General features: G+C 44.6%; 2 protein-coding genes across 2 annotated transcripts in view; one reads left to right on the top strand and one right to left on the bottom strand.

The window, feature by feature from the left end:
- LOC139347369 (tyrosine-protein phosphatase non-receptor type 14-like) overlaps positions 1-9944 on the top strand; it is a 33885-nt gene extending 23941 nt beyond the window's left edge. The window contains exons 13-20 of the mRNA XM_070986923.1: positions 836-1305; positions 1396-2745; positions 4142-4282; positions 5384-5602; positions 6756-6884; positions 7099-7333; positions 7658-7821; positions 7941-9944. Of these exons, the coding sequence (XP_070843024.1) occupies positions 836-1305; positions 1396-2745; positions 4142-4282; positions 5384-5602; positions 6756-6884; positions 7099-7333; positions 7658-7821; positions 7941-8069 (2837 nt within the window). The 3' untranslated portion in view covers positions 8070-9944. The remainder of the gene's footprint in view (positions 1-835; positions 1306-1395; positions 2746-4141; positions 4283-5383; positions 5603-6755; positions 6885-7098; positions 7334-7657; positions 7822-7940) is intronic.
- A 158-nt stretch (positions 9945-10102) lies between these two features.
- Positions 10103-18165, bottom strand: LOC139347726 (N-lysine methyltransferase SMYD2-like). Its single transcript, XM_070987479.1, has 12 exons — positions 17996-18165; positions 16514-16577; positions 15402-15512; positions 15245-15305; positions 13477-13601; positions 13279-13346; positions 12624-12726; positions 11907-12017; positions 11624-11744; positions 11292-11466; positions 11026-11134; positions 10103-10625 (listed from the first exon to the last, which is right to left on the bottom strand). The coding sequence occupies exons 1-12, from the start codon at positions 18163-18165 to the stop codon at positions 10545-10547; spliced, it is 1299 nt and encodes a 432-aa protein (XP_070843580.1). The 3' UTR covers positions 10103-10544.
- Positions 18166-24640: the final 6475 nt, after the last annotated feature.

Genomic DNA, 24640 nt, shown 5'->3' with positions numbered 1-24640 from the left:
AGGCGTGTGACTCACAGCCCATTTGTATTTTAACAATCTCCCAGCCAATTAGAGCCCAGCGTTTGGGATGCCGAGCAGTGACCTCATTCGTGCTTCGCTCTTTCATTGACTCGTTCGCACACTCAGACTTCCTTATAATCCGAAGTGCTTCGCTCGCGTCGGCTCGACAGTAAAACGGAGCGAGTGGAAAAACATTCTGGGTGTGCTTCTGTGCGTGGGTGTGATTCTGTAGTGTGACCTCAGGCATCACACTCCGTTTTGTGTGGATGGAGATTATGTATGTCTGCCTGCTTGTGGGTTTGAGATAGTTTCACACGAGAGAATGCTCTGTTTGTTGAATAAAGATGAAGAACATGCATACCGCCGTCTCCTTCTTGATGGTGGGAACAAAATATTCCAAATCTATCCTCTTCCAAGTTGGTACTACTACAACTACTATGACTGAGAGGACATTTTTAGGATTTTTTCCATGGTGGTTAGTACTGCAGTGCAAACAATGACCAAAGACAATGATCATTCTTGCCACATTAGAATCAGGTTTGCTCTAAAGGACAAGGAGATTTTGGGGAAATTCCTTCCCCCATCTATGTCATAATTTAATTTTCCTGATTTGATTTAATTTGCATACTTTCCCTTTGATTTTCTCTTTGTTTTACTGTTTAAATGTGATCTTTCACTGTGTAGGTTTGTCATGTTCTGTATTCTGTTTATGGAAAACTGAAGCTTACAGCTCCACCAGCTGTTTGAACAGATGTATAAAGATACATCATACAAAGAATCTTTAAAAAAAACATCCTCCTTTTTATTATTTCTTCCTCCCTCTTTTGATCTTTAGACAGTATCTTTCATGATGACCCCTACTACAAGTCAGAGACCAGTCTGGACCGCTGCCCGGTGGACTTTCCCTACCGAAATGGTACCGTGCCCAATGGAAGCATGTACAGCAGCCCCAGCCTGAGCTCCCTCAATCATTCCCAGACTTTCGTCCCGCCCTCGCCCATGTCCTCCAACCTCAGCATCCCCGGCAGTGAGCTCATGCGCCCTGACTACATCCCCAGCCACCGCCACAGCGCCATCATCGCTCCGTCCTACCGGCCCACGCCTGAGTACGATGCCGTCATGCGGCAGAAGCGGCGCATGCTCCCCGCTCACCATGACCTCCACAGCCAGTCGCTGCGCAGTCTGAACATCAGTAATGCGTGTGCTTACCGCCAGCCTGAGGCTCTGGTGTATAGCCAGCCAGAGATGAGGGAGAGAGGCCCTTATCATGGCCTGGGACCCAGCCCGGGACAGTACACACCACAGGTAAAGGTGGATGCTCTGCGTTTGATTGGTTTTAATTTCTTCATCTCCTCTACATCTCACACTGTTTTTCTGTGAATGTTCGTCTTGCAGATCAGCTACAGTAAGCCTGTGTCCCACGGCCCTCATCAGGGAGGACCAGCCAGCAGCCAGGGCCCCTGTCATTCGCCCTGCGTTAATGGAGGTGGAGGCAGTGGCGGGGTTGGAGGTGTAGGAAGCTCCATCTCTCACACTGTCAGCACACCTGAGCTAGCGAATACTAAACAACAGGGGAACAATGTGGGAAGCTATGCAGTGACAGCTAACATGCTGAGAAATCACATGTCGCGCCCTCCTCCACCTTACCCTTCCAGCTCCTTCCGCCCGGCCACCAGCACCCCGGACCTTGCCAGCCACCGTCACCGCTGCATCGGAGGCAGCAGTCCAGAGCTGGTTACCCGCATGGTGCAGCTGTCGGTCAAGACCTTCCAGCCGGACAGCTCAGCCGTGGTGCATCAGTCCTTGCAAGAGGTTAGTGAACCATTAACAGCAGCTGCTAAGCACCGCTCCACCCTGGGCAAGAGACACAGCATGGAGGTGATCAGCAGCATGAGAGGAGGTGGAGGAGGAGGGATGGAGGGCATGGTGATGAAGGGCATGAATGCTCCCCTTCATCGGAGGAATACTCTCAGAGAACATGTGATGCCCCCTCAACCTCAGTCCATTCCTCAACCCCAGCCCCAGCCCCAGCCCCAGCCCCAGCCCCAGCCCCAGACCCCTCAGCCACAACCCCAGCCGCAGCCTCAGCCTCCACCCCAGCAGCCACAGGAGTTGCCCATGCAGATACCTGCACAGAAAGCCCCCGAGGCTTCTGTAGCGCCACCAGGGCCAGTGGCCTACCAGCATCAAAAGACTCTGTCCAATGCTACCATGCTCATACACAGTAGTGAGAGCGAAGAAGAGGAGGAAGAAGAAGAGGAGAGGCCTGAGCTGGATGTTCAAATCCCAGGTCTCAATGAGGACATCAGCATCAGCGCTCAGCTCCAGGCTGCTCTGGCCAAGCTGCCCAACAAACCCCCTCCAGAGTACCCTGGTCCCCCGAGACCTCCCAGCAATGCTCAGATCCGCACCCACACCCACAATCACAACCACACCCACCACCACAACCATAATCAAGGACCCCAGAGCAACCAGGGACCCGTGGACCCGCACCAAGCCCAGGGCCGAGAGCTCAAACCCGGGCAGTGCCCTAATGGGCCTGGAGGTGGTGGTGCAGGTGGTGGTGGGACACTGACCCGAGGGGACCAGGGTGGAGTGAATGGAGCGGTTTTAGGTCCATCCATTTCAGAACCGGACCTGACCAGCGTGAAGGAGAGGGTGAGGAAGGAGCCGGTCAAAGAGAGGCCAGTGTCCGAGATGTTCTCCTTAGAAGACAGCATAGTGGAGAGGGAAATCGCTCAGAGGGTAAGACAGTCATTCAGTAAATCAATACCTCCACCCCTGTTAATTCATAGCTACTATATACTATTGTATTATATGTAGAGTATCTTTGGGTTTTGGACTATCAGCTGGTGCTCAGAGAAATTGTGGAAACTGAATGATCGATTTACATTAAAGTAATTAAGTTATTTAATTAAGTAGAATAATCAACCGTTAAATTGAAAAGTATTAGCTCAGTATTACAAATCATTTACAATTTATACAGCCTACCACACTGTGTCCATAGACAAGGGCCTTGATCATGTCACGTGACGTTTAATAATATGTACCCAGGCGTTAAACAAGTAATTCAACAGAATTTTCAATGCAATGCATCATTTTGTACTGGACAGACCCCCCCCCCCCCACCACCACCACCACACTGGTATAGTTCAAAATATTTCAGTCTGTTGTTTGCTAGCTAGATTCATAGCTCCTGATTAGCAGTAATCCGGGGTTCAGCATCTGAGAGGGTAGCACTAGGCTCTGAGTTCCCCCAGGCAGCTAAAACCCTTACAAATCCCTCAGATTATTCTTTGGGTCGGCTGTTTCTGTGCAGGTCGGCTCTCTGTTTAGGCACAAACACTTGACACAGCACCAGAGTCCAGGTATAAGTTAAATCATGTAATCGCCTCACTTAGTTGCTCTAAACCTCTGTGTTCAGGAGTGACCTGGTGTGGCCGGCAGCGTCGCAGAGTCGACCAAACTCAAACTATTTCAGCGTTATTTCCCTCTAAAACTCCCACACCCCTCATTTATTCCATCTGGTTTATCTCATACGTAGAGGGTACCCCTGGTGACCCCCAAGCTGTTGTTTTGACTGTCTCAAAGGGGAGAGGTGGAGGTGGAGAGATGAACGGTGGAGCTGTTCTGGAGGCTTAATAGCATCAGAGATTAGGAGAGGTAATCCGTGGAGGAAGGAGGGACCATGCAATGTGGGTCAGATTTTGGTTAGCGTGGTCGAGAGGAAAAAGACAGGGTGACAGAGGGAGTGTGTGTTCTGTAAGGAAAGGAGGCCAAAGAGGTAGGTGGGAATAAACAAAGGACTAAAAGAATGAAAAATATGTGAGGAAGGACAGAACGAGGAAGGAAGAGAGCGTCAGAATAAGTCAAGTGAGATGGATCAGAAGCTGCAAGTCTACTCTTAATAGGCTTTATATACGAGGCTTGTTAGTTCACACCTTTGGACCGAATACAAGGGGATTGGTACGGCCTACAAACAGGACACACGCACACACACACGTACGTCACATTCTCCCCACCCACTTCCACACAACGCACATGTACGCGCTCGCTGTTATGAGGCTGGCGCAGGTCAGTCAGTCTCGCCATGCTGCCGGTACCTGTATCCATGACACCGGGATTTTCCTCTCTCTTGAAGACGCTGGAAAGGCAGAAAATGTCCGTGGACTCCATGAAGAGGCCACTGATGATGGCCGCCCTCAACGGCCTCTACGTGGCCCGGATGCCTGTCCCAGAAAGTCCAGCGGAGGACGGTGCCAAGGCTGCTACCGACGAACGGGTAAGATGCTCTCTAAGATGGTTGCTGGGGTTCTTAAGGTTTCATGTCTTAAATCGTGTCTCAGGAAGTGTTTTTGGGACTATTGTCCTTTGTGCCGTTTTTTTCAATGAGACTTTGTGTGCTACTGATCGATAGATGATGATTTTCTGGTTGAAGTCATTTCATTTTAGCAGATCTTACTCTGCCCAAGCCTTCTGGGATGCTTTATAAAGTGAAATTCTGGGTTCATTCATGTAAATTCTTGTACATGTTCTTTTATGGTACAGTAGAGACAAAACAAGCTTTCACAAGAGTACATAAAGAAACACTTTGAGACTGAAAATACTCTCACCACAATTATACGACAGCTTCTATTCTTAATTGAGAGTGTTTTCATTCAATTAGAGAATTAAAAAACCTCAAATCGTAAATGCTCTTTTTACAATCGGAGGTCTAACTTACAGGCTCGACCTGTTAGCGGTGATGAAGGAAGCTTGGCTGCAGATTGTCTCCAGTTAAGCTCGAAGACAGCCTCTGATGATCACGCTATTCAATGCATTTCATTTCACAAATACTGTCCGTTGGCTCCCTTTTGAGCGTGGAGGTGTGAAACCCAGCCTTTGTCCCCGCCGTTGCTAAGCTAACGGGGGCAAGCCCTAAGTGGGCTGTGGAACGCGTGGCATGGTGGTGCTTATCGCCTCTAGGCCCGTCGGTATGTTAAGAATGTGACCCGAGAGAGAGCGAGAGAGCCACACAGAGAGAGTGATAGAGGGAGACAGACGCTGCCCTCTGAAACATGACTGGCCTAATAAACAGGAACCCCCACCGGGATGAATACCACCACTGCATATTCTGCTCTTTTACAGCTGCGTCGATGCCTTATGCTTTGAGTCCTTTGATACTGAAGTCAGCATTCAGCCGTGAGTGATGACGAGAGTTTAGAAATGTGGACGTACGTTATAATGAGATTTCTGGATTCCCATGGTCTGAATAGTCTCTTGGATATGGTGGAATGTAAATGAATAAAAGCCCCTCTGGGACTGAAAGAGAAACCTCTGAATGATGTGTTGCTCGGAATTCAATGACTAACACCCCTTCCTCTCTGGTTCTTTCTCCCTCCAGTGCAAGACGTTGGAGTTGAAGCTGGAAGAGGAGCGGGTCTTCACCGAGTACGAGCAGGTTCCCAAGAAAAGAGCCGACTGTGTTCTCACCACGGCGACTCTGCCCGAAAACACAGAGCGCAACCGCTTCCGCGACGTCGTCCCGTACGAAGAGAATCGGGTCGAGCTTGTGCCGAACAAGGAGAACAACACGGGCTACATCAACGCCTCGCATATCAAGGTGCGCTTGAGGGGTCACCTCTTAAAAAGTCTGGAAAGGAAATTTAGGGCAGCACCCACCTTTTTGTAATCCAGACCATTTAACTTAAGTAGCTGAATTCATAAAAGAACACTTGATCCTTCAACGTGTATATCACCAACATTAGACACACTTTCTTTTAGATGCAAACCTAAAATGTTCTTAAAACACACCTATAGATCGATAACGTCATCCAACACTGAATGTTGATTACAGCCTGGATTTGAATCATGCTCAAATTTAGTAATAGAACATAGTTTTATCAGATTCAAGTTAATGTGTATGACTCTTGATCACACTTAAGGCTCAGAGCGCTTCGCAACAACCACATCAGACGACATAAATGAAAACAAAGAGCATAAAAGTTGATACATGCAGCTCCCTGCTCGTCTTTGTTGTGGTCAGTCTTAAGCGGGGAATAGCTCGGAGGAAAGGATGAAAGGCGGCCGTTGAAGGCTGTTTGGGCCTTTAAGCTCGCAGAGCTCGTGGAATTCCCAAAGAATGTGGTCCAAACTCCAAACCCTCTTAAGTCAACCTGAGCTGCTCTCACTAGCCCCTCTATTCATGCGTCGTCGCAAACGATGTGTGTGCACGAGCATGAGTTTGCATTTCACCAAAGCAGCGCTGAGTCGCCGCCTATCACGGTGTAACCCTCTTAGCCCCCCCCTGTCATTTAAGGTAGCTGCCGCAGAACAATAGGCCTTGTTTATTCCCCATCCATCGCTTAATACAGTGTTTACAGTCACGAGGTGGCCTGAGGAATTGGCCTGGACATGCTCATTATGTAATGGCACTTTGAAGTCTGTGTGGCTGCAGTGTGTTGAAGACGGGATGTTTTTCAGTGCTGTGTGAAGTTTAGAAATGAGGGTAAGCAGAGGAAAGCTAAAGAAGAGCGCTGATGGTTTTATAAATGAGGGAAAAGACTCAAACTGACGTTTATACTGCCCTCCAGTGGTGGATGAGATTACTGCAGATGTGTGTAAATTGACATTTAATGTGTTTTAAAGCGTGAATTCATTCATTTCTGGCTTGTGTGTGAGTTTTTATTTAATGTGTAAGCTGATTCTTGTTAGTTGTCATCTTGATGTGTACTAATTGATTCTTTGTGTGTATGTGTGTGTGTGTGTTTTCCCAGGTGATGATCAGAGGGGTGGAGTGGCACTACATTGCCACCCAGGGCCCACTAGCCAACACCTGTGCCGACTTCTGGCAGATGGTGTGGGAGCAGGGGGTCAACGTCATCGCCATGGTTACAGCTGAAGAGGTACACACACACGCACATTGCACACACATGGCGCACGCAGATGTGGATATTTTTCAGCAGCCGACAGCTGGCGTCTGTCTGTGTGTGAGAAATAGGACAGTGAGTGTGTGTGTTAATGTATGAGTGTCAGAGCTCAGTGTGTGCCTCTGTTTTCCCTCATCCTCTCTTTTTTTCCTTCCCTCCAATCACCAATCCATCCTCATCCTCCAATCAGGAGGGTGGCAGGTCCAAGAGTCACCGCTACTGGCCCAAACTGGGCTCCAAACACAACTCAGCCACGCACGGCAAGTTCAAGGTGACCACCAAATTCCGCACAGACTCAGGCTGCTACGCCACCACGGGGTTAAAGGTCAAACACCTGCTGTCTGGCCAGGAGAGGACGGTCTGGCACCTGCAGTACACTGACTGGCCTGAGCAGGGCTGTCCTGAATATGTCCAGGGATTCCTCGGTGAGTGTCATCATTATCATCATGAGTTTGTGTGAATTTAACCCAAACAAAATGTGAAAATGATCATTTGTAGTTCAATATTTGGACAGAGCCAGTATGTTTCCCCTGCTTTCAGTCTTTTAGCTTGCTAAACTAACCGCCTCCTGGCTTCACCTTCATATCAATCAGGTAGACATAAGAAAGACATTGATTTTCTTATCCAACTCTCAGCAGGAAAGCAAATAAGTGTAATTGCAATTGCATTAAGGAAGCTAAAATTAACCACATCCAGTAGACTGACACACTGCCCTCACCTTACCTTTGTGTCCCTCCTCTTTCCTGCAGCTTACCTGGAGGAGATCCAGTCTGTAAGGAGACACACTAACTCCATGCTGGACACCTCAAAGAGCCTCAATCCCCCGGTGGTGGTGCACTGTAGCGCCGGGGTGGGTCGCACCGGAGTGGTCATCCTCACTGAGCTCATGATCAGCTGCCTGGAGCACAATGAGGTGGGTGGACGGCGGGCTCGCGGGGTCAGGGTTGCAAATTCAGGATTATTATTTCTTATTTTCCTCAGTGAATCCTCTGTAGTGACACCATCACCTGTCTCTTCTTCCTCACCCTTCAGCCAGTGGAGGTTCCCACCATGCTGTCAGGGCTGAGGCAGCAGAGGATGCTGATGGTGCAGACCATCTCCCAGTACAAGTTCGTCTACCAGGTCCTCATCCAGTTCCTCAAGAACTCCCGCCTCATCTGAGCACCGGGATCCTGACCTTTGACCTTACGTGACGTGGCAGAACGACTCCAGATAATGACAGCGGTACATCAAATTAGCGCGAGGACTGTACAGCAGATACACTTTATCTGACAGCTGGTTGGAGGCAGATACAGAGATTCATGCTGAGTTTTCTACATGGCAGTTTATGGAAATTCTGGTGGATTTTCATACAGACCCACCTCAAGGGAGGAGAGGATTTGTGTAGGCCTGTATAGAAATTGACAACCTTAATTAGTTTGTTCTTTTTTCCCCTGAGTTTCATTCTTAGATCTGGTCCCTCTGCCTGGAGAACACACCTTTGTGCCTTTTCTCCACGCACGTCAGGCGAATAAGCAGCTTGTTTTGCCTGCAGGTGTGAATGTGTTCGCCCGCCCCCATGTGTCCCAGAGAAATCAAACCCGAGTTCGGATTGATTAGCCCGCCTGCTACATTTCTCATTCACTCTTTAGCCGTTATTAGAAACGGCACTCTGCTGCATGACCAGTAGGTGGCAGCAGTATTATGTTACTATTTTCTATGCTCTGAAAGAGTTTGCCAAACAAAAGTATTCTTTAAATCACTGTTCTAAAATTCCTTTATTTTTAACAGAGTATTGATTAATACAGCAAATATTTACTTCAACATTGTAACAAATGTTTTTATTTATTTCTAAAGATTGTGCTCACCTTTGCCATTGAACGGAGGCGAGCATGCTGATCCTCGTTTTTCATCTTTCGTCTTAATTCTTACTGTGCTTCTCAGTAGGCCTTCCTCACCATTATCAAAAGGATCGCTCCCGTTTCCTCTCTCGAGTGGCCTCGTTTAATGCATTTCTATCGAGATCCTTTTGTCAACACATTCAACACACAAAGTACATTTATTTTAATCACAGCTGCTTGTGATCAAATGTGTCTTATCACATTTCTTACCTGAGAGCATTTCAGATGTGTAAAAGGTGTTTGTCCAATGAATTTGGAGATAACTTATAAATATAATTTCACTAGAGAGCCGTGTCCTCATATAGCAAATACTGCATCATTGTGCCTTATTGAAGCATGTGACAAGGAGAAGCTGCCTGGCTGACATCCCTGTCCTTGCTTTAGGGTCCTGGGTGGGTTTGATAAACTAAAATCTTTTTTTTTTTTAACCTCCAAAGATTAAATCTTTAAATCAGTATTTAATAGTTTGTGTTTTGATATTAGAGAACATAATTCGGTAAAGATTTGACAGTAGAAAAATGCTCCTGGTTTACTTTTGAAGGATAACAGAATAAAAGTGACACAACTGACGGCAGCCATTTCTAATAACCTGATCCAAACCCAGTGATTACTGTGTGGCCGAGCTCCTGCATCCTGTTTAGAAATTACATCCTGAAGAATTTCCTTTTACATGTTACGTTAAATATACGTTTCTATTTTTCTGAATGCAAAGCCAGCCATGTCCAAAGTAACTTTGTACATAACGGGCATGTGAGAAAAGATTTCTACAGATGTTTTATATAGTTTTCTTTTTTTTTTTTTTTTTTGACTTGGTACCCTAAAAATACCGCAACATAATAAACTATGCATGCCTTTTTATATTTCAATGTATATATTCTCAAGTAAGTATAAGCTTTATGCTCTCTTGATATATGATAAGTGTTTTGTTGCACTTCTGTTCTCTTTGTGACAGTATTTTCTCACACGGCATTCCTCTCCTTGTTTATATTTAATTTTTCCCCCTTTTTTTGGCAAAACTCCCAAATACCTTTCAAAGTACGTGTACATATGTTTTGTATATGCGTTTTCAGTGCTTCAAGTCTTTTGTTTTCTCTCCCCAGACATGTATGAAGCTGTCGTACTTGCTTATTATGCAATAAAGCCTTATTTTCTTTAAGACTGTGGCCATGAATTCATTTATTTAGCATTTTTTAAATCGTTTTCTTTTAGCTGGTGTGTTGTACAGGGTTTTTCTCGCAGTGCTGGAGACATTAATGAGCGCAGAACACTCAGGCGTTAATGCAAACACAGTGCATCACAGCCCTCCATTGTGACTCGGGCACAATCTGCAGCTTTAATAGGCCCCTTGTGGTGAGGCAGCTGTCCTGATTGGCTGACGGGGATTTTGTTGCGTTGACCCCCTGCACACATATGTAAACAACTCGGCTGATGGGTGACAGGGTCCAGCTGACGTGTCAGTCACAAGCCGAAACAAACAGGAAGTCGTTCTTGAACACATGGTCATCATGACTAAAAAGCATCTTTCACAATGTACATTTTTCACACAGCTGAGCATTAAATGCACATCTGGTGCAGCAGTAACCTGCATTCTACAGACTAAGCAGTTCTTGCATACATAACACTGATATAAGAAGTGAAATCTCCAAAAAGTAGAAAGTGCCTTCAGTTCCTTAAAGCTCCTCATCGGAGGAGGGTCTGCAGTCCTTCAAGGTCAGCCAGGCTACATTTGCATTTTCACAATTTCTTTAACTTCTCGTCATTTTTGTACCATCTCGTTGCGCAACTCTGTCAAGTAGAAGTGATTCTTCCCGTGAGTCACCTCCATTATAGCCGCTGCCTGTGAAACACACAAAGAAATCTAATTTTACAACATTTCATATTATTATTAGCGTATGATTTTGATTGTGATGCTGTGATGTGAAAATGTGCATGTGCACATTAGTTCTAGGTGTGGGTAAATCGAACCTCACTGCTTTTTGGTTCTGAAAACTGTCAAGAAATGAAAGCGGCCATCCAGTGCATCAGAGGAAGGCTTCTTCTGTTGAATTATAGATTTATTTATTTTTTTTAATATCAGAAAACATCTTTATTTGCCTTTGAGGTAAAAAAGGTTTTGGTATTTGTACCATAATTCCAAATGATACCCAGGCCTGTTGATGTAGTTCCTGCTTTTGTCAGCGCAGTACTAACTGTTGCTTTGTAGCTGCTGTATATAAAAACTCAGCAGGTCATGTTACCTTCTTGAGAGCGCCGATGCCCATGGAGTGCCTGTCCTGCCCCATGTACAGTCTGCCCAGCTTCAGGTACATGGAGGACACATTCAGAGAGTAGGCTGGATACAGCTTGCTGCATTGGAAAAAGATCACACATGCTGATTACACCTAAACAGGTACACCATTACAAGAATGTCCTTTTCTATTATCCTATAACCTTCCTGTATTGTAATCCCAAAGAAAAGTGAAACACGCTGCTGTCATCTCTGACCTGCGCCGTTTCTTCGCACCTGAAACATTTGACGATCTTCTCGCCGTAACTGATAGCTCCATCTATGTCTTGCATGTAGAGACAAACCCCCATGGCCTGGTACATCATGTGGAGCATGTAGACATTGGAGTCATCAAAGACGGCGCCCATCTCCTCCAGGCTCTGTTCACACATCTCCAGCAGCTCACTAGGGGGTGCCACAGAGTCAAGGCTGCGTCAACACAAGCGGCTGAAATGTCAAAGGGCCTCTGATTGTATTAGCAGATGTCTTGGGGTCTGGGAAGCTATTTTATGGAGGACCAACGTCTCGGCATCACAAATCACGACTTTAGTGCATTATGCAAAGGATATTTTTTGTGTGTTTGCAGACGCGGAACTCTCTGATGGTTTTCCTGCCGTAGCGCACCATGTTGCTGATGACCTCTGGCTCGATGGGGTCACTCTGCTTTCGTACTTTCAACTTGGCTTTGTCCTTGAGGTGGAGGCAGGACAAACGGACATGAGGAGAAGTTCCTACATTTTACATGTGAATTACAATGGCAGTTTGTAAGCTTGTGTTTGCTAACCAAAATAAATCCCTTCATTTATTATTTATATTCATTTTCTCCACTCAGCTCTTCTTAAGGTGTCTCACCTTGGACCTGCTTTTACATTCCTGGCACCCACAGGTGAAGTAATAGGACTCCCTCAGCCTGTTGTTGCGGTCGTCTGTTGGATAGAGCAGGTCTATGTAGCTGATCAGCACCTAGAAGAGGAAATGACACACATATCGAGACTGAGAACCTCAACCTGTTCAGCTTGTTTCAAGATCCAAAAGCAATCTTGTGTATGTACGTTAAATAAAAAGCGACCGTCGGCATCCTTTTAGCTTAGCTTAGCACAAAGACTGGGAATAGGGGAACAGCTGACTTGGCTCGGTCCCTATGGAAAGTAATCAGTCTCCTGCGGTTGTCTGCAACCTTGAGGTGATGACAAGACTCCAGGAAGTTACTGAGCCCGGCCGGGAATCGGCAAATATTAGTTACTGAGGATCAGAGGTGCTGAAGGCTGATTTCTATATATTTAATGGACAGATAGAAGAGTGGTATTTATCTTATTATGCAAATGAAATAGTGTTGAACTGTTCCTTTAATCGTAAACGCCTTAAAGCTTAAACTTCAAACATTTACTTTTCTCTAGTCTAGCTAGTTTAAATGTAATTCAGCGGCTCTTCTTCCTTCCTTTTCTAAAGTTCACAGACGGACAAATGTTTCACACACACGCTGCCCCTGCTTGCCTTTCCACACACACGCTTGGAACAAAAGTGATTAAGACCCAACCCCCTCTATTGGCAGCTGCTGCCTTTCCTCACTTCGTCTCCAGGCTTCATGTCCTGCACCGCCCGAACATCAGCCGACGTCCCGTCATATGTGACAATGACGCTGGGCTGACAGCTGTGGTTTACCAGAGCCACGCTGTGGAGGGAAGAAACAGATAAGAAAGATCCACCTCTCACCTCTCACGACGGATGTAGCAGGAGCAAAAGTGCCAACTTATTATTGCTCATAGCGATGACAAAACAGTGACATAACCAGTTTATTTTAAGTGGCATTAGCACTATGCCATGACTGCACATACAGGGAGGTCTTGAGGACACTCAAGACCTCCCTGTATGTGTAGGTGCAGTCGACTGAAATGTTAGTGGCCTTGCTATCACCTGGGTGGCAGGCTGGAAATAGCTTAAAACGGAGCTGAGTTGGCAAGATCACGTTCACACAGCCAGTTTTACGACTTAACAGCCTCAGCCACAGCAGACAGACCAGTTTATCACCCAATGACCAACTGGAGAAGGTATCGCCGGGAACAGTCTGGCCTCTTTGGATGTATGTCACATGTTGCTCTGAATACCGACCTTTAAAACATAACTACTGCCAATTGTAGCATTCGGCATGTACCTTTGCGTGCATTATAGAAACAGTACAGAATACCAATATCATCATATGTGTGAATGTGAGTTTCCTTCTTACTCTGGGTAGACTGCAGTGCCCATGTGGGACAGTTCATCATCCTCTACAGTGAAAGCATTACAGGCCACCTGTTGAATAAAGAATAGATTTTATATAACCTGCTTCTTTCCTCTTAAACTCCAGTGGTTGATGTTACAGCAAAAAAAAGAGTTCATATAGTAATTTGTGTGTGTGTGTGTGTGTGTGTGTGTGTGGTACCTGGGATAAGAGTGTGAGCAGGTCTTTGTGGTCAGGTAACTCCAGATGTTTGGAGTAAAAACGATGCAGTGCAGCCACATCTGCCTCATGCATCTCCCTCTTCTCGTTGTCCACGTCCTCCACATCTGTTGCAGGAAGACGTCTTAAATTGACTGAACGATTCGTATTTTTTAACTTGTATTTAGTGCAGGGGGACGCATGCAAACTCTGGAGCAGTATCTATTTCAGACTGTGATTGACCATAAAACCTCTGATGCCAGGCTAAAATTAAGAAGCTAGACAGAACATACCATCCTGATATCATCCCTCTTTAAGCAAATGAAACACTATTTTGGGCATGGTTATCTTATCTACACAAAGCCAGTGACCAGTCAAATGACTTGCAATATCTTGCTGCTATGTGAAGCTACCTTTGAATCTGTGTAGATTTACCATTTCTCACCCTCAGTCTCTTCACATTGCACACAGTGTTGTTGTAACTGGATGTTCAAATTACAGTGAATTGCAATTAGGCTTTGAACCTGGTTCACATCTGATTTTGAAGAAATGTGAGCAACATCCAATCCAAGCTCAGTTCCTTTGATGATCTTTGCTGGCTTAGAAATGTTTTCACCAGGTCCGGCCATGTTACTCTATAACAACTGCAAATAGACAGAGATAAACAGCTCTCCTTCCTCCGTCACTCTCACCATGCCAAGGCAGGAGCAGGTTGTCACCACGTCATCTGTATACTACACTCTGCCAGAGCAGTGTGTGTGTGTTTGTGTGAGTGTCTGCATCTTGTCCCTGACCCATAACACTACATTCAGTTTATTCTCCTACACCAGACACTCACACTGACTCAGTGTTTCAAAGGAGAGCTGAACTTTTCAGACTGGCAACACTGTGTGTTTCTCCTCACAGCTAACATTGCCACGCTCTTCACACTGTTAGCTACAGGCTAACATATTGCAATTAAATATTTATTTGAACAGAAATCTGTGCAGGGAAAATCTGACAACGACAATTTGGTCAGAGATTCTGTAGTGTTTTTCTTGTAGCCTCTAATGCAATCTCTATAAACAGATATCTGAACATGAATGTAGAATCTGTAGGTGAGGGAAAAGAATTTGATACTGGAAGCGTTTTGCTTTCCATTTGCAGTGTGCAGAGTATTGACCAATCATGTTTGAGTGCGCTTCGGTTGCATGCAGTTGGACAGTCCGTGTGGAGAGCAAAAGAGGGGGAACGCATTGGCCGAAATGCAGTCTCAGAACCCAACATCACTGACACTCACGCAGTCGGCACTGTGTGTGTTAGGGCCCACAGCTATAGGATATATATAGATGTCTAATCTGAATGAGTTGTGCTTTTTTAAGAGGAGTATCTAAGGACACTTACAACTGAAGTACAGACTCAGAATCCCTGGAAACTTTATGCTAAATCTTCCTCAGTTTTCCTCAGTTTTTCTTAATTCCTCAGTGTTTTTAAATTTGTGTGTGTGTGTATATGAGTGTGTGTGTTATGTGAGAGTGCATGTGTGCGTGCATATGTATGTGTATCTCTTGTGTCTATTATTTGTTGTATTGCTTTTATGTAAAGCACTTTGGGCTGCTCCTTTGTATGAAAAGTGCTCTATAAATAAAGTTTGATTGATTGATTGATTGATTGATTGATTGATTGATTGAAATCTGCAGACGCTTTCCAGCTGGGTTTATAAGGGTTGTCCCAAAAAAGACATCAATTCACACAAAAAAACAATGTGTGCTTTTATTTGTGTGTAACTCACGTGATTGCATTTCTCCTATGAGCAAGAGCCTCTCAGAGACACATCTTTCTTTTTGCGTTTTCTGTGGGAAATGATAAACAAAAATGACCTCAGTGAACCACAGCGTGTACCAGACAGCACTGCAAGAGGACACTGCGTCTTTAATTAACTGTCTAACCATCTTGGCGAGGATCCGGGCCACCAGGCGGGACATCTCAGACGGGCACCATTTCTCTCCGAATGCAGTCATTGGAGAGCACTCCAGCTTGTGCATGGCCCAGTCCCCTTTCTACTCGTAAACACACACAAATATCATAATAGCAAGCAAACAAGCAACTCTGGAGTTTAAAGCCGATTCAACTATTTACAGATAAGGTCCCCTGACAGCGAAAGCCCCAACAGCTGGTATATAAGGCCCCTGAGTTACACTACCAGCTGAGGCATTAAGCAGCATGGCGGAATGTGACTCCATGCTGTGTTAATGCAATGCTACCCTCACCCATTTACCCCTCCATATGAAAACTGAACTGCTCACCGACTGCTCGGTCCCCCTCTCCGGTTTAGTTCATTATGATCAAGTGAAGGCATCATGGTCATACTATACCATACTATGTTAAAGTCTGCTGTAGTTAAATTATGAAAAAAATTAATATTTAGGGATTCTACATATTTAAAGGGCATTGTTACCTCAAACAATAAATAAATAAAACAGCAATTGATATTTAACTTTTTAAAACTCTGGTCAACATCTGGTCGGCCAAATTGAATCTTATGGTGGGCCAACTTCAGCCTGCGGGCCCCGCTTTGGGCAGCCCTGGTCTAAGATGAATTCTCATCTTCTGCCTCAGCTGAACTTAGGCTTCGCTGTGGTTCGATCTGCATGGTACCAGTAGAGTGAAGGGAATTCAGTAACCTGTTTTAAAGGTGAGCATGAAGTGGATGTGAAATTTAACCTGTTGGTGATGCAAGACGGAAAATCAAGAATCACCCAAATCATTGAGATTAATGAGACTATTCAAATCTAGAACATTTCATGCCATTTGATCCAGTAGTTGTTAAGATATTGTACTCCTGACATAAGTGTCTGGGTGTCCATATATGATCATTCATCAGGTGACTCTGGTCAGGTTCCAACATACAGTAGCTGTTGAAACAGAAATATACAGTAATAGTTTGGACCTCTGTGCTCCAACACAGGGTCCATTATCTTCCACTGCATCCTTGTTCATCAACAACAAACACTTGAATCAACGCATCACATAGTCATTCTGCCCCCCAGCGGTGTCCTACCTGGCATTTCACATTGCAGTAAAAGGCTTTCTTGCACTTCCCACATCTCGCCAAGCCTTCTTTCCTACAAATGACAAAAATCAGATTCTATTAGCTTTTAGCAAACAGCAGAGCTACTGACAGCGCTAACTTTACCAGACGCAGAAACAAGACCAAAACATCAGACAGCAGAGCTCAAAAGATAGCAAGTTATCATGTTGTATGTCTAGTGGAGTGTCCGGTTGTGGGTGAGCACCTGCTTTAGTGTACGTGTGTGCGTATGTGGACATTTAAACATCTTGCTCCATTGCTCAGAAACACGAAGCAGCAGTTGCTGGTGGCCTGCTGTAGCTGATAGCAATGAGGGGCTTTAAAACATTCTGTGGTATTAATAGAGCTGACCTTATGATGGAGCAGCTGTCTCTCTACCCCAATGAAACAGTAAAGCAGTCCATAAGTCCATCCAAGTCCAGGTGCAACCCAGAACTTCACCATGAGTGATTTTTCCAAACATACAGAGTGTGCACACTATTCTACGCATGTTGACCATTTAAAGAGAGCTATATCAAACATCTCACTCCAGGCTCCCTCTGCACTTACCAATATGGAGAGAGGTCTCTGAGATTAACATGGTCGAGGTCTATTTATGTGAGACTAGGGTTACATTTATGGTAAGTTAGAAAGGATTGCTTTAGGAGGTCACAGTTAGAGTTTGGACTGGGGGAGGAAGACATCTTTTAACATCTACTTTTTGTCACCAGATTGCACAAAATCTGACTTCTGCAACATTTCCCATCAGTTTGAAGGGAGATCGTTAAAGCATCAGCCAGTTGCACAAATGATGGTACCTTTAATGTAAATCATGCATAACGAACCTTCCCAAATAAAAACACTGACACACCATTGGGAGCAACCATGGAAGATAACGAATTTTGCTGCTGCTGCTGCTGCTGCAAGAGTGATGGTGTTTTACATCACAGTACACACATCCACGGCAACCTACATAAACTGATTTTAACATGATAAAATGGTATGTGTCCACACAATAGATCACCAGGACATTATTTTGTCAATTTGCAGCCCCTTCATTGACCACAACTAACTTACAGCTGATTTTAAAGACACTGTACAGTCTAATCATGATGCCCTTCAGTTAACAAAATAACTGATCAGCTCTCACATGGGGGCCACAGCGGGTGTGTAGACATGAGGAACAGGATATACATGAACCATCGTTCAGAAAGATGAGCCTCATAACAAGAATAGATTTTATGGAGATGCATTTCTAGGCCAAATATAATATCCTTGTGGTGCTGTATGTGGGCAACGTGCTGTACTAAGACTAATGGCTAATTATTAAACGTATTGAGATCTAATAAGGAATGAAGGGAAGTGCTGCAGGGCAAGATGTCAGCTGTCATCACAGAGCCTGTGGAGCATCTAACACAGTCTGAAGTGCTCAGAGGAGGCTCTGAATGAACTGTGCCACGTCCAGTCCTTTACCTGGTGAAGCAGCACTCGCAGTAGCAGCCTCTCTCCTTCGCTGACAGCACGTAAGAGTATGCCTGGCTGGAAAACAGCAGCTCCCCGACTTTAAAGGGTCTGGTAACGCGGAGACCTCGTCCTTTTTCCGGACTGTCAAACCTCTCCAACCCCTCGATGCTGCCCGTCATTGTGCCTCTTCCTCGCTGGGGGAGATGTGGGATGTGACACCGCGGTCAGACTGAGAGGAGTGGCCCCCCCGGCTCCGAGTGTTGGGCGCCACCCTCCCAATAATTAATTTAGGGAGCCCTCTAGAGTAATTTTACAACTGTTAAATAATATTTGTGGTGATTAGTGGGGGGCATAGAACTTCCTATGGCAATAAGACCCCCTTGAAAACCGTCTGGGTTATAGAATAGACGATGTCTTGAACAGGACCGCTTTGAGTGGACACTGTAAACTGATCTCACTGTAGAGCTGTCACAATCCAGTAGGTGGCAGTAATGCAAATTATATGGATGCCAACTGCTATAAAACTCCACAGAAAAAGAAAGTTTGAAGCTAAAAAGTAATATTAAACAGTCAGATATGGTTACTGTCATACCACTTTGAGATAGTGAATACTCTCCTCTTAGGAAACTCTTATATTATGTGAATTGTGAAGCCAGTCATGCTGTGGTCTCATAATAAACCACAGAAAGCCAGATAACAGGTGAAATGAGTGAACCAAGAGAGTTAGCTTGGTTTGGAGTGTTGCCAGTGCTTATGACATCAGATGCTTTGTTTTGTAAAACTAGCCAGTTAGCAGTGATAGATGAAGTCCAGTGGGAGTTTTATAAGCTATTCAACTGGGAGAGCTAGCTTGTTTTCAAGTGTTGCTAACCATATCAGCTAGCTAACTGTGTCTCTGTAAGACATGCTAGTTAGCTGGCAGTGTTGGATGAAGTGCAATGAAACGTTTTGAATAAGACAACTGGGAGAGCTAGCTTGTTTTCAAGTGTTGCTAACCATATCAGCTGGCTAACTGTGTTTCTGTAAGTCATGCTAGTTAGGTAGCAGTGTTGGATGAAGTGCAGTGAGACTTAAGAAATAAGCCAACCGGGAGTTAGCTTGTTTTCAAGTGTTACTAACCATATCATCTGGCAGAGATGCATGAAGTACAGTGGGACTTTTTCTAATTGAAACAATTGGGGGAAGTTAGGTTGCTTTCAAGTGTTGCTAACCATATCAGTTGTGTCTTTGTAAGACTTGTTAGCTAGCAGTGATGGAGAGCCAAACTGAGGAGTTCTGTCAACAATCAAAGCAACTACTTATTGAGGGGATGTGTTTTCGCAAACCTTCTTAAAAATAACTGTAGTTTGCTTGTACACTTGTGCTGCTACATCAGCTGGGTTATCTCATGGATGCTCATGGCAAATTTCTCTGAAGGAAGACCGTATAGGCTGATCTAATCTGTGTGCAGTGGTACTACATGAAATGGATATTCACCACCTCATCTCCCTGAAAGGATGGACGTCAGCATCAAATGATGTGAGTCAGATAAATCCACCCTCATCTGCCTAATTATATATGTCTGCCTCTTTGCTCGCTGGTTTTTCTGATGGTTAAATCTCTCTCTCTTTCTCTCTCTCACTGTGTGTATTTAACTACTTTCTGTGTATTTGTTAACATTATGAACTTATCTTATGTACCCAAGCCCTTCCCTTGTTTACTGCGCTGTTGTGTTATTGGTGCTATTTGCACAGTTGCATGGACATAGTCTGCAGGGACTTTGAATAATTTCCCCTCTTTAGCATAATTGGATGTTTAGTTGTCTGTTGATGGTGTGTGGTATGAATGAGCCCGTAGAGGTCTGCTAGTTGCTTGTGAGATTTTCTTCATCTTGCTGTATAATGAGTCATTATACTGTAGGCCCTGTAGGCTGTTTTTGTATGCAAAGCATACATAAGAGAGTGTAAGTCATTTGTTTATCATGCCTTTTTTGTGAATATTACATCTGTGAATGTTCCTAAAGTTCAATGTTTTTTGGTATTCAGTATGTACCTGCTTTGTAGTACTGCATATCTTCTAACGTTTTCTTTTGTAAGTTACACAGTCACAGTTTATTAAGTCACCACATTGTCCTACGTTATACCTTATCTCTTGGGATGACTGTCTGAGGCCACTACTAAAATGAGCACTGAATTCAACTGGTCCATTTCAAAGAACAATCAGTGTCAGTCTGGCCTGTCTTTTTTGTGGGCCGGAGCCGCCACACAATGGATGTCATAGGCTATAGGTATGGGCGATATTGACTAAATCCTCATTCACAGATGATATTATATCAAGATAGTGATACATATTGTGATTAAGTGAAGTATCTGTCACTGTCTGTCTTTGATAAATGCAGTGAATTAAATACCTGACAAGCTATTTATCATATTGATGATTATTTCTATGAAAGAACTTGAAGAAATATGAACAAAACAGATACATGGTCTAAACTGAGTGGTGAAATCTTTGATATTAGACATTTTTATAATGCCTCAGTGTACAGGAGAGCAACCTTAATAGATTGGCAGCATCTAATGATTATTTTCATCAATAATTGATGAAAATCATCACTTGCTGTGTTTCTAATGATTACAAGCAATGGTGCTGAAACTTTTAGTATGGCTGTACTTTAAATGTCTACTGCTGTTATAATTTGGGGGCATTTTATAGAGATATGACAGAAAAGAACGGGTGAGAGGAGAATAAGAGTCCCCTGCCAGAGTCGAACTGTGGACTTTGCTGTTCATGTACAATGCCACCATGGCACATTGGTCCATATTAGCTCTTTAAAGGACTCTTTACACACTTGCAGGAAAAGCAGCAGCCATAATGAGTATTTTGGAAGTTTTTGTACACTCTGACATCTATCTCAAACATCTGATGCACATACTATGTATTGACAGTCATCTCCATAGTTTTGCTACTTTTTTTTTGCGGTTCAATAAGGCCACCTGGTGGTTAACACAAAGTATGTCTTGGCAGCTGACGCTTACTCCATTGAATGGTGTCACACTTTGTGTTGTGGCATCTTGTGTATTTGCAGATCAGTCCACTAAATGCATTCATGAGTACTCAACTGTAACAACTGGCCTTGTTTACATGATGCATTAAATGTAGTTCTTCATTCATCATGTAGACCAGACCAGACCAGACCAGACCAGACCAGACCAGACCAGAACAGACCAAATGATCAGAAAGGGCCTTCAGGTTCTTAGCTGGTGTCCAGTTTTGTCACATTGTGCCATCATGTGGGTGCTAATTGTAAGTGCACCCTCAAGTGATTGAGAAGCCCCTCCTTGGTGCATCACAGTCCAACGGTAACCTCAGGTCCAGACGGATCCTCTGAAAACACTGACTGAGTTTTAGTGGGACGACGAGCACTCCTGATTTTTACACAGAGGTAGAGAGGCGGAGCTCAGGTCAGGACTTGATCTTGAGTAAATTGAAATATTTCATAAGCAACCATGCAAACACATTACACACTCGCCTGCTGTCTGTCTGTCTGTCTGTCTGTCTGTCTGTCTGTCTGTCTGTCTGTCTGTCTGTCTGTCTGTCTGTCTGTCTGTCTGTCTCGCACACACACATAAACACATACAAGCCCAAACCACTGTGAAGATTTGTCCCTCATCTGTATCTGAAGGCTTTATCCAACCTTGCCCCAGTTTCCCCCCGATTTATTATAATTCCATTTTCCAGTCTTTCAATCTAAAGATTTGTTCCTCCTCATTTTTTAATAACGCACAAGCAAGGGAGGCATGTCCCTGTGAGATTATGTCGTCGTCTTTGGCGTCTCGTCTTGATTACATCAGAGGAACCTGATTTGATTAGGAAGAAACCCCCTGTTTCACTCTGCGCTCTCTTTGGACCTCCCCGCTGTGCTGATTTCTTGCTTTGTCAGAGGGGATGATCTTGATGAATATGATCTGAAAGAGAGGGAGGGAGAGGGGGATTAGGTGAAAGGATTATAATTTCCAATGACGAGAAATAATAAGAAACAATAAAATCCTAAGTAGATTTAGTTCTCAAGGAAACCCTGTTAGGGAAAATCAACAGAATAAGAGACAGGACAGGAATGAGACAGGACAGAGGTATTAAATAGATACAGTTGGCCTGACCTGTTTGGTCTGAGAGATAAGTTCAGGGCTTCTTTTGGTCTTACAAACTGAAATTCAGTTCATCCAAACTATAACGTTTTATTGGTTCAAATGAAGGTATTTTCAACAACAGTTCTAGATATCGAAAGTCAACATTTGAATGTATTGCTTGAAGTTGAAATTGAAGTTTGACTGTTCTTAGTTACAGGTAGAAGTCCAGTTGCTGATTCGTCGATTAGTCAATTGGCAAAAGAATAATCATCAAGTGTTTTTGATAATACATCAAGTAGTGAGGATGAGCCTCACTTCACTTTGTATGACATAGCAAGGTGGATATGTTTTTTGGGCTGTTGGTCAGACAGCACAATGTTTTTGAAGACATCCCCTCGGGCCAATGGTTTGCCAGAAAACCTTTTAAGTTTGAAGTTGCCATGTGTGTTTTCTAACCCAGGAAGGTTTCTCTTTCACAACAGAGCTGTGAAAATCAATTCTAATCTGGTGCTAAATAATTACTTTGCTAATTGAATTTCACATGTGAAAAGTTGATGTAGTGTAGTGGTGTTTCCCTAATCCCTAATCTCTAAACCAGTAATAAGAAGGTCTTCAGACTACCCTGCAGACACACGATCATAGTACTACAACAGGGAGCACCACACAGTCTGGACAATAGACTATAAACTGTGGTCTATCTGAGTATGTTCTTGCCACCTCACCCCCCTTAGTCTCCAGCACACCTGTTCTCCTCACTAGCTCTCCTGCAGGTATACCAGCCCTGCTCTTTGTCATTTGCCAGATCATCTGATGTACCCGGTGTTCCAGCCTTCTCCTGCCTGCTTGTTCTTGACCACAGCCTGTCCCCACTTCCGCTTGGCTCTTACCTGTTGCCGAACTCTGCGTAGTAAACAGCTGATTGCTTTGCTGTTGAGTCCACATCTCCGTGTGCATCACCATTAGTTTTACTGCGCCATAATTTATCTGCACGTTGTCAGAGCTCTCCTCACCTCGCACCTCTTCAAGGATCAAACTGCATAAAGACTGGCTGTTTTTACACCCTGAGAAGACACTGTATGTATAGCTTATGGCCATGCAGCTGATGGATATACGCAGTACATTGTCACATCGAGGACCTCGTAAAAACGGCAGCTGCTAATGCCCCTCTGCCACGAGGTCGTGGACGAGGGTTGTGTGTGTAATCCAGTGCGGTTAAAGACCTTTTCTACTCTCGGTCTTGCTGCAGTGCTGGACGGAGGCCTCCTCACTTCATACTCATGACCTTGTCATCGCACGTCGTTCCCAGGCTGCTGTGCTAACTAGGGGTCATCAGCAGGGCACCGCTTGAGAGAGATGGACGGTGCTGTTTGTTTGTGTCCAATGGACAGAGTGGGGGCAGAGTAATTGATAATTCTGGGTCGTGTTTTGGGAGGGGGTGCATGCCAAGACCCTGTGTAATGGTTCTTTTCTTCTCCTGAGCCCGGCCCAGGCAATATCTAATAAATCCACATTCTTTCTGATGATGAACTCACTGACTGAGACAGTGTCTACCATCCTCGTCCCTTGTCAGCCAGTTAGGGAGCCAAGCCTTAAGCCTTAACCCCCCTGTCTCCACTCCTGGCTGGGGGGGAATGTGACGCCTGCCTGCCTGCCTGCTCGCCTGCTCGGTCGTCTTAGCCCTGTGGGCTTTGCAGGCGCGGAGCCTCATCTCCCACTGTTTATCCATGTGTCTTTGCTTTGGCTCAGGCCCTACGCTGTAGGCCACTGTGGGCTGAGTGGGGTCCACTGCCCTGTGTCACCCACCTAAGCTCTGCTTTCACTGGAGGGCTTAGCGCCTCACCCCTCAGCCGCTTTATGAGCAGACAGCTGGGCTAATCTGTCTCCCTCTTTCTTTTTCCTTGGGTCTTGCCTCGTTTCTTCTTTTGGCTCCTCTGGCCGTCTGTTTGTAGTCTAGTTTGCTTTCATGCCTTTCAAACACAGACACTGCTGTTTCTGTTTCCTCAGTACACACACACACACACACACACACACACACACACACACACACACACACACACACACAGAAGAAAAAGCAGTTTTAAAAGTGCTTGAGAGTTGAGGAGTCACAGGAGAAGAGTTTATGTTTGGTCTTGGACTCATCAGGATGCATCTGGTTCCAGCACTTGTTGACTCAACTAAACCAACTTTACACAACTTGCTATTCATCTTAACTGAAATGAATTAGCTTTGACTGGTTAATAATGACTCTGATTCTCTCAAAGAAGGCATTTCTATCTAAGGCTAAACACACTGTGCACCTGACACCCTGCTAGGCCTTGGTCCGTCTCAGAGGTGCTTCCATAAGATCTGTTGAAGAAGTTTGACCTTTGTACACATTTAGCCTTTGAATTCGGGGACTTGTAATACCTTGAACTAAAAAGATTACATGCATCATTTACATAAGGTGCAAGAAAGATTAGTTGATTGATAATTGAATTATCACTTTAGTGTTTTTTAAAGCAAAAATGCCAAACATTTGCTGTTGTCCGCTTCTCAAATGTGAGGATTT

The sequence above is a fragment of the Chaetodon trifascialis genome, chromosome 19, assembly GCF_039877785.1.
Source record: "Chaetodon trifascialis isolate fChaTrf1 chromosome 19, fChaTrf1.hap1, whole genome shotgun sequence".
NCBI lineage: Eukaryota > Metazoa > Chordata > Actinopteri > Chaetodontiformes > Chaetodontidae > Chaetodon > Chaetodon trifascialis.
Note: the sequence above shows the minus strand (reverse complement) of the source record. Positions and strands in the feature narration are given on the sequence as shown.